Raw genomic sequence first — 9680 nt, forward strand, 5'->3', positions numbered from 1 at the left:
TCTCTATGGTCCCTTCCAACTCTAAAAATTCAGTGAAATTCAGTGAAATCCCTTGGGATGAGCCTCCATGGGGAAAGGCTTGAGGGGTGAGGGACCAGGAAGGAGGAACCATCTCGTCTGATGCCGTTTTCCTGCTGTTTGTCCAGTAAAACCTACGGGATCACCATCAGGGAGCTGGACCAGCCACTGCTCATCCACAGGCCCAAGGAAAAACAGACACCAGAGGGGAAGGTGAGCCAGCCTGGAGAAGAGGAGGCTCCGGGGAGACCTAATAGCAGCTTCCAGTCCCTGAAGGGGCCTACAGGAAGGCTGGGGAGAACCTGTTTAGAAAGGGCTGCAGTGACAGGACGAGGGGCAATGGCTTCAAGCTGGAGGGGAACAGCTTTAGACTGGAGATGAGGAGAGGGTTCTTCACTGGGAGGGTGGTGGAGCACTGGAACAGGTTGCCCAGGGAGGTGGTTGAGGCCCCTTCCCTGGAGATATTCAAGGAGAGGCTCGACGAGGCCCTGGGCAACCTGGTCTAGTTGGGGGTGTCCCTGCTGACCTGATCGCCTTTGGAGGTCCCTTCCAGCCTGGACAACTCTATGATTCTTTGGAGAGCTGGGGTGGGGAAACTGAGACCCATGGTCTTTTCTCACCTCTTCCAACCCCTGTCCTGCCCATCGTTGGGTTTGCAGCCCCTTCTTGGGGGGCTGACAGTGCTTGTCCCCCTCCCCACAGCGCCGGTTGGACATGGTGATGCTCGTGCCAGAGCTCACCTTCATGACTGGGATCCCCGACACCAAGAAGAACAGTCGAATGGTGAAGGTCAGAGCATCCAGCTGGTGGTCCCTGCTCACCTGAGCTGGGGCGGGGGGGTCTCAGAGCCCCCCCCATCAAGTCTGGAGGATCCTCAACCCATCTCCTCCCCTGCAGGACGTGATGAGGGAGATGCTGCAGAGCCCCAGGCAGCACTACCAACGTCTCACCAGCCTCCTGCGCAGGATCAAGGACAACCCGGAGGCCTCGGGGGAGCTGATGCGCTGGGGGCTCACCCTGGACCCAGATATCTACAGGGTAAGGGGGCTGTGGTGGTGGTGGGGGGTGGGCAGGCTCCATGCTCTCCCCCCAACCCCCCAAGGAATGGAGTTTCCATGGGTTTCTGCTCCCTTTAGACCCAGCGCTCTCCCCCCCCAGAAGGAATGGAGCTTCCATGGGTTTCTGCTCCCTTTAGACCCAGGGCCAAATCCTGCCCATGGAGAGGGTCAACCTGCGGCGCAGCTCCTTCGTGCCCACCGAGGACCTGAACTGGAACAAGGAGGTCACCAGAGAAGCTTCCATCTCCACGGTGAGCCCAGGGCAACGGCATCCCCTTGGTGGAAAACTGGGATGGGTTTTTCCTTCGCGTCTGCCCGGCTCCTGCCTGAGCTTGTTGGAGCTAAAACCCTTATTTTTGTTGGCTTTATGCTCCAGCCTGTTTTTTTCCTAAAGAGGCTGGAGGTACGTGGCCGTGGCATCTGCTGTCCTACCTCCTCCTGGAGGAGGCTGAAGGCTTCCAGACCGCAGCGTTTGGATGTTGTCTGTGCCCTTTAGGTTCCTCTGGGGCTCTTTTCCTTCTCCCAAATTTCCCTCTGGGCTGCCAGGGCTGGGAGCTGCGTGTTTTGGCAGCTCTGGTCCCCCGAGGTAAGGGTTGTCCTGGCCTCCCTCTTAGGTCGCCATGAATTACTGGCTGCTGGTTTACCCCAAGCGCCTGCAGGACCTGGCCAAGGATCTGGTGGCCTCCATGGAGAGCGTCTGTGGTCCCATGGGGATGCACATCAGCCGGCCAGCCTTGGTGGAGCTGAAGGACGACCGCATCGAGACCTACGCCAAGACCATCCGAAGCGTTTTGGGCACTGAGGTGAGGTGGGGGGGGGTCCACGGAGGTGGGGGAAAACCACAGGGTGAGTTTAACATGAAAAGGACTTGTGGCCTTGAGCAACCTGCTCTGGCATGTGTTTTGGCAGCTCTGGTCCTCCAAGGTAAGGGTTGTCCTGGCCCTCCCTCTTAGGTCGCCATGAATTACTGGCTGCTGGTTTACCCCAAGCGCCTGCAGGACCTGGCCAAGGATCTGGTGGCCTCCATGGAGAGCGTCTGTGGTCCCATGGGGATGCACATCAGCCGGCCAGCCTTGGTGGAGCTGAAGGACGACCGCATCGAGACCTACGCCAAGACCATCCGAAGCGTTTTGGGCACTGAGGTGAGGTGGGGGGGGGTCCACGGAGGGGGGGGAAAACCACAGGGTGAGTTTAACATGAAAAGGACTTGTGGCCTTGAGCAACCTGCTCTAGTAGGAGGTGGCCCTACCCATGGAAGGGGGTTGGAACTAGATGATCTTTGAGGTCCCTTCCAACCCAAACCATTCTATGAATTCTATGACAAAAGCTGCGTTGCCAGCAGGTCCAGAGAGGGGATTCTGCCACTTTACTCTGCTCTGGTGAGACCTCACCTGGAGTATTGTGTGCAGGTCTGGAGCCCTCAATACAAGAAGGACATGGACCTGATGGAGAGGGTCCAGAGGAGGGCCACGAGGATGATCAGGGGGATGGAGCACCTCTGCTCCGAGGACAGGCTGAGGGAGCTGGGGTTGTTCAGCCTGGAGAAGAGGAGGCTCCGGGGAGACCTAATAGCAGCCTTCCAGTGCCTGAAGGGGCCTACAGGAAGGCTGGGGAGAACCTGTTTAGAAAGGCCTGCAGTGACAGGACGAGGGGAAATGGCTTCAAGCTGGAGGGGAACAGCTTTAGACTGGAGATGAGGAGAGGGTTCTTCACTGGGAGGGTGGTGGAGCACTGGAACAGGTTGCCCAGGGAGGTGGTTGAGGCCCCTTCCCTGGAGATATTCAAGGAGAGGCTCAACGAGGCCCTGGGCAACCTGGTCTAGTTGGGGGTGTCCCTGCTGCCTGCGGGGGGGTGGGACTAGATGGCCTTTGGAGGTCCCTTCCAACCTGGACAACTCTATGACTCTATGACTTGAGGGTTCTAATTGACAAGCAGCTGAATATGAGCCAGCAGCTTGCCCAGGTGACCAAAAAAGCCAATAGCATCTTGGTTTCTATTAGAAATTGGTGTGACCAGAAGAAGCAGTGATTGTCCCCCCCTGTGCTCAGCGCTGGGGAGGCCACACCTGGAGTGTTGTGTCCAGTTTTGGGCACCTCAAAGAGATCTGGAGGTGCTGGAGCGGGTGCAGAGGAGGGCGACGAAGCTGGTGAAGAGCCTGGAGAATAAATCATACAAAGAGCGATTGAGGGAGCTGGGATTGTTTAGTTTGAGGAAGAGGAGGCTGAGGGGAGACCTCATCACTCTCTACAGCTACTTGAAAGGATGTTGTAGAGAGGTTGGTGCTGGTCTTTGCTCACAGGTAATCAGGAATGGCTTCAAGCTGCAACAGAGTAGGTTTAGAGTGGACGTTAGGAAATGGGTACAAACTTGAATATAGGAAGTTCCACCTAAACATGAGAAGGAACTTCTTTCCTGTAAGGTTGGCAGAGCCCTGGAAGAGGTGGTGGAGTCTCCATCTTTGGAGACATTCGAAACCCTCCCGGACACGTTCCTGTGGGACCTGCTCTGGGTGGACCTGCTTTGGCAGGAGGGGTTGGAGGAGATGATCTCCAGAGGTCCCTTCCAACCCCATGTCATTCTATGATGATTCTATGAAATTCTTCACAGAAAGAGCAGTCAGAGTCTGGAAGAGGCTGCCCGGGGAGGTGGTGGAGTCACCATCCTTGGATGAGTTTAAAAGTTGTTTAGATGTGGTGTAGGGGAGAACTTTGCAGAGTGGGGTTGATGGTTGGACTCCATGATCCCAAGGGTCTTTTCCAACCTGAATGACTCTCTGATTCTATGTCTGCTGGGGAGGGCTGTGTCTCCTGGGCTGCCATCTGCTGGGGAGGGCTGTGTCTCCTGGGCTGCTCCTGCATCTGATGCTCCTGCATCCTCTCCCTTCCCTCAGGAAAGGGTGCAGCTTGTCCTCTGCATCATCTCCAGCAGCCGGGAGGACTTGTACACGGCCATCAAGAAGCTCTGCTGCGTGCAGACCCCAGTGCCCTCCCAGGTAGGTGAGGGGCTTGGCCGAAGGGGACCACCACCACTGAGAAGCTGTGGGCATCTCCAGCCCATGGGCATCTCCAGCCTCGCTTTTCCTTGGTTTTTTTCCCCCCAAAACAGGTCATCAACGCGCAGTCCCTCATGGGCCAGGCGGGCAAGATGAGGAGTGTGGTCCAGAAAGTCCTGCTGCAAATAAACTGCAAGATGGGGGGCGAGCTCTGGGGGGTGGACATCCCCCTGGTAAGCTGGGCGAGACACGTGTGTGATGAGTTTGCAAGCTCTGGGGGGGGGTAAATTGTTGCAATCAGGGGCTTCTCGGTGGGGATGCGGCTGAACCACCTGCAGAATTGGGGTTGGCATCTCCATTTTGTGCTTGCAACATCCCTGATGGATGGATGGATCCCATCAGGGCAGCCTAAAATTGTCTGATTTATCCCAAATTCCCTCCTGCATTTTTTAACCCCCTCCTCCAGAAACAGCTGATGGTCATCGGGATGGATGTCTACCACTGCCACAGCAAAGGCATGCGCTCCGTCATCGGCTTCGTGGCCAGCATGAACCAGTACGTGGTAGCCCGGGGGGAAAGGCTTTCCTCCTGCTCCGTGGGGGGGATGTGGGGGGTCCCCACTGCTTCTCCTTTGCTGGGAAAGGGGTGAAACTGGTGCCTGTGTCCACTAGTGTGTTTGTGTTGGACATCAGTGGTGGTGGTGGCCTTCAGCGTGCCCTCGGTGCTGGGAAAGGTGATTCAAGCACTGAGCTGGGGTGGGTTTTGGTTGCACAACATCTCGATGGACTTTGGCTGGTGAAGGAGGGGGGCTGGGAAGGTGCCTGATGCTTGTCCCTTTCTGTCCCCCAGCGTCCTCACCAAGTGGTACTCCAGGGTGGTCTTCCAGATGCCCCACCAGGAGATCGCCGACAGCCTGCGGCTCTGCCTGGCCGATGCCCTCCAGCATTTCCACGAGGTGAGGCCAAGGCCAACGGGATGAGGTTTAATAAGGCCAAGTGCCAGGTCCTGCATTTTGGTCACAACAACCCCAGGCAACGCTACAGACTTGGGGCAGAGTGGCTGGAAAGCTGCACAGAAGAAAAGGACCTGGGGGTGTTGGTGGACAGTTGGCTGAACATGAGCCAGCAGTGTGCCCAGGTGGCCAAGAGGGCCAATGGCATCCTGGCCTGTATCAGGACCAGCGTGGCCAACAGGAGTAGGGAAGTCATCGTGCCTCCATACTGGGCACTGGTGAGGTCTCACCTCGAGTACTGTGTTCAGTTTTGGGCCCCTCACTACAGGAAAGACATTGAGGGGCTGGAGCGTGTCCAGAGGAGAGCCACCAAGCTGGGGAGGGGTCTGGAGAACAAGTCCTATGAGGAGAGGCTGAGGGAACTGGGCATGTTTAGTTGTGGTTTTTTTGGTTTTTTTTGTTTTGGTTTGGTTTTTTTGTTGTTTTTTTTTTTTGTGGTTGGACTCGATGATCTCAGAGGTCCCTTCCAACCACTAAGATTCTGTGATTCTCTGAAACCCTCCAGCCTGGCTCTACAGAATAAAAAAAAAAAACCCTCCTGTGGTTTAACATCAGCTCAAAACAAGGCAAAACCACCCCAAACCCCTCGACCTGCGTGCGTGAGGGTGAGCAAACATCCCTCAGCAGCCTTTGGACTGGATGTGGAGCCCTGGAGAACCTCACCCTTATCTGGGGGGACGTGCGGAGCCGCCTGGAAGGATTCCTTTGGGCTGGGGGAAGTGCCACGTTAAGGCCTCTGCTGGTATCAGCACTGGAAATGCTGAGCCCTGGCCTTTTTGGGTTTTTTTTGTCACACGATGACCCCAGCGTGAGAAAAGCAGCCTGTGGTGGAGCAGGGACCTGCTGCCCTTGGAAATGTTCCCTGTTCCTCTGAGGGTGCTGTAAAAAAGAAAAAAGAAAAAAAAGCCCTGAAAAGGGGAAGTTTGGTGGTCACCAAATGCTTGCTCTCTGGCAGGATGAGTGCAAACGCTGCTTTTCTCTGCTCTTCCAGCCCTTCTGAAACCTGATTTTAAACATATTTGTTGGTCCTGAGAGTAATTAAAGGCTTTTTGCAAAGCTTGAGGGTGATGGGTTGAATTCCTGGGCTGAAAACCTGCTGTGTCAGGAACAGTGTGGGGAGTAGGGCCCGAGAGGTGATTGTCCCCCTGGACTGGGCACTGGGGAGGCCTCACCTCGAGGGCTGTGTCCAGTTTTGGGCCCCCTACCATAAAAAAGACATTGAGGTGCTGGAGCGGGTCCAGAGAAGGGTGACAAAGCTGGTGAGGGGTCTGGAGAATAAGTCTGATGAGGAGAGGCTGAGGGAGCTGGGGGTGTTCAGCCTGGAGAAGAGGAGGCTGAGGGGAGACCTTATTGCTCTCTCCAACTCCCTGAAAGGAGGGGGTAGAGAGATGGGGGTCGGTCTCTTTTCTCAAGTCACAGGTGACAGGACGAGAGGAAACGGCCTCAAGTTACACCAGGGGAGGTTCAGGCTGGATATTAGGAAAAATTTTGTCACTGAAAGGGTTCTCAGCCCTTGGAATGGGCTGCCCAGGGAGGGGGTTGAGGCCCCATCCCTGGAGGTGTTCAAAAGCCGGGTTGATGTAGTGCTGGGAGGTCTGGTTTAGTGATGATGCTCCTTGTTTGTTGTGTGGGTGTCTATTTTTGTCAGTTAGGGTGACGGTTGGACAAGATGATCTTTGAGGTCCCTTCCAACCTAGAAGATTCTGTGATTCTGTGAATTGTCCACTCTGGGGGACCCAATAGTTGTCCAGTGTCCAACTTCTTGCCAGGGTGGGCATCTCCCCCTTGCCTGTGCGGGGTGAGGGGCTAAAAACCAGTGATTTTTTCCCATTTCTTCTTGCCCAGATGAACCACTGCTTGCCCAAGAAGATCGTGGTGTACCGGGACGGCGTGTCGGACAGCCAGCTCGACACCGTGCTCAAGTATGAAATCCCCCAAATGCAGAAATGTTTTGATACCTTTGAGAACTACCAGCCCACCATGGTGGTGGTGGTGGTCCAGAAGCAACTCAGCACCAATTTCTACGCCCTGACGGCGGAACAATTCAGCTCCCCTCCTCCGGGCACCGTCGTCGACCACACGGTCACCAGTTCGGACTGGTGAGTGGTGATGGGATGGGATTAAAAAACCCAAAAAACCCATATATGTAAAAAAAAATACTTCCAAACTCCCTGGTGTGTGATAAAACCTTGCTTTTTCTTCCCTCCCAGGGAGGATTTCTTTCTGGTGGCCCATTCCTCTCGCCAGGGCTGCAGCATCCCCACGCGCTACGTCTGTGTGCTGAACACGGCCAACCTCAGCTGCGAGCACCTGCAGAGGTAAGGACAGGCTTTTTGCTGTCCCCTGGGGTGTTTGGACCTACCTCTGAGCCCTTAAATCTGGTTTTTATCACTCAAAACTCCACTCCCCCTGTGGAGCTGCCCGGGGAAGGGGCAGCAGGTTAACTGGGAGGGCTCCATAGCGGACGAGGAGGAGGATGGTGTCTGTCTCGCCTCCTCTCTGGGCAAGAATTAATTGGGAAGGTGATAAAGGAAAAATCTGTGTCACCCTGTGCTGGCCCGGGTGGCCTTGAAGGAGAGCTGTGACGGGTTGAAACACAGCTCAAATAATTAATGAATCAAATAATCAGCTGCTATCAGCAGCCCAGGCGGAGCCTGACCTTTAATTCCTGCCACGGGGAAGAAAAACATGAGCAGATTGAGCCGTGGCAGCCTTTAAGGAGCAGGATCTGACCCCAAAATATACAATTCTACGAGCTGGGAATGGCAGGGAGCACTAACCTCCTCCTCTTCCTCCTCTTCCTCCTCTTGTCCCCAAGGTTGACCTTCAAGCTTTGTCACCTCTACTGGAACTGGCCGGGCACCATCCGCGTCCCCGCTCCCTGCAAATACGCTCACAAGTTGGCATTTCTTTCGGGGCAAATCCTGCACCACGAGCCCAGCGCCCAGCTCTGTGACAAACTCTTCTTCCTATAGCTGGGGGGATGTGGAAAAAAACCAAAAGAAAAAAGAAAAAATTAAAAAAAACCAAAAGAGCTCATTTTTGGGGTTCAGCTCCCCCAACCGCTGCTGGTAAAATCTGCAAAAGGGACTTCCTTTCCTTAATTTTTTATTGTTTTATTTATTTGTTTCTGCACGTGGTTTTTTTTTTATTTTATTGGTTTAAAAGGCTGCTCAGAAGCATCCTGCAGGGCCCCAGAACAATGGACTTTTGGGATTTATCTCCATGGGAATGAAATTGCAGCATAAACCCCATCGCTCTGGGGCCCTCCCAGTCTCTCCCCACTGGTTTCCAGTCCTCCCAGCAAAGGGGTTGGAATAAACGAGCCCCAGAGGTGAGGCTGCTCCCCCAGCGCAGGCTCCAGCTCCTCCCTCCCCATCCCAGGGGGGTGCTGGATGCAAAACTCAACGATTTCTGGGATTTATTATATTTTTCCCCCAAAATTTCTCCCATCATCCCCAATCGAGGCAGCCGCCCAGTTAGAATTTTATTTACTTTTCTGAGTTCTCGTTTAAAAAACCCAGCTCCAGTTCAGCTGGTTGTTCTGTCACTGGTTTTCCGAGGAGAAATCCTTATTATTTCTAATTTTTTTTATTATTTTGTCGGGCTGGTAAGAAAGTGGGGCCGTAGCCCAAGGGAAAGCACATGAGTTTTGAGCTATTTCAGGTGTTTTCTTGCTGTGGCCACGAGATGTTTGAGCCCTTTGCGTTTGAAACTGTTGAGGGGGGGCAAGAGCACCCCCAAAATCACCTGGATTTCACCTCCTGCCTCCCACCCCCCTTCCTTGTGCAAACACCAGCAGGGATGGGGGTACAGCAGGAGCCTTTTCCTTCCCCCCTCAACCCCTCCCCTCCCTTTTAAGGGGAAAAAAACCAAAAAAAAGTTGAAAATATTTAAATTTTTTTTTTTTTGGCTGTACTGTAGGGGTTTTTTTGGCTGTAACTGTAGTTTTCACTTCAATAAAAATGTTGCTGGCAGCTGCTCCTTCTTGATGCAGGTGGATGCAGGGGTTGGGTGCTTTTTCCTAGGGGGGGGGTGGTCCTGGGATGAGGTGGGGGGGCCACAGCCTGTCCCAGCAGCTTGTCACCGTGTCCCCTGCGCCCTGGGTTAATCATTTACCAATAATGGCTTTTTATCCTCTTTTATTTGCCCCCCCCCTGGACTTTGGCAGCCTTCGCCCAGCCCCGGCGGGTGCTTTGGTGCAGGGTGAAGCTCAACCCCCAGCAACTTGGGGGGGGGGTCTTGGAGCCAAAAATGGGGGGGCTCAACCCCTCCAGCCCCTTCCAAGGGGGTCCTGTGTCCCATCAGGTGGGGTCTGTTTGGTTCTCCCCTTTTGGGAGGGGGCTGAGGGGTGTCCCGTGCCCCCGAGTGGTGCCTGGGGGGGTCTGAAGGATGCCATATACCCCCAAGGAGTGATTTGGGGGGGTCCATGGGGTGCCCCATATCCCCAAGGGTGCCTGGGGGGGGTGTGTGTCCGTGCAGTGCCATATACATCTAAGAAATTAACAGGGGGATCTATGGGGTGCCCCCTGCCCCTGGGTTGGGGGGGTCCATGGGGTGCCCCATGCCCCCAAAGAGTGATGGGGGGTCCGTGGGGTGC

The 9680-nt window shown here is 54.8% G+C and overlaps 1 protein-coding gene across 1 annotated transcript in view; it reads left to right on the forward strand.

Annotated features, from left to right (window-relative positions):
* The window catches only part of PIWIL2 (piwi-like RNA-mediated gene silencing 2), a 15856-nt gene extending 6932 nt beyond the window's left edge, over nucleotides 1-8924 (forward strand). Inside the window, exons 10-21 of the mRNA XM_014962131.1 lie at nucleotides 147-231; nucleotides 721-807; nucleotides 916-1056; nucleotides 1214-1327; nucleotides 1691-1879; nucleotides 3967-4068; nucleotides 4182-4301; nucleotides 4535-4623; nucleotides 4918-5023; nucleotides 6926-7179; nucleotides 7291-7398; nucleotides 7899-8924. Of these exons, the coding sequence (XP_014817617.1) occupies nucleotides 147-231; nucleotides 721-807; nucleotides 916-1056; nucleotides 1214-1327; nucleotides 1691-1879; nucleotides 3967-4068; nucleotides 4182-4301; nucleotides 4535-4623; nucleotides 4918-5023; nucleotides 6926-7179; nucleotides 7291-7398; nucleotides 7899-8055 (1552 nt within the window). The 3' untranslated portion in view covers nucleotides 8056-8924. The remainder of the gene's footprint in view (nucleotides 1-146; nucleotides 232-720; nucleotides 808-915; nucleotides 1057-1213; nucleotides 1328-1690; nucleotides 1880-3966; nucleotides 4069-4181; nucleotides 4302-4534; nucleotides 4624-4917; nucleotides 5024-6925; nucleotides 7180-7290; nucleotides 7399-7898) is intronic.
* The last annotated feature ends 756 nt before the right edge of the window (nucleotides 8925-9680 follow it).

The sequence above is a fragment of the Calidris pugnax genome, unplaced genomic scaffold (assembly GCF_001431845.1).
Source record: "Calidris pugnax isolate Ruff unplaced genomic scaffold, ASM143184v1 scaffold658, whole genome shotgun sequence".
Classification (NCBI taxonomy): domain Eukaryota; kingdom Metazoa; phylum Chordata; class Aves; order Charadriiformes; family Scolopacidae; genus Calidris; species Calidris pugnax.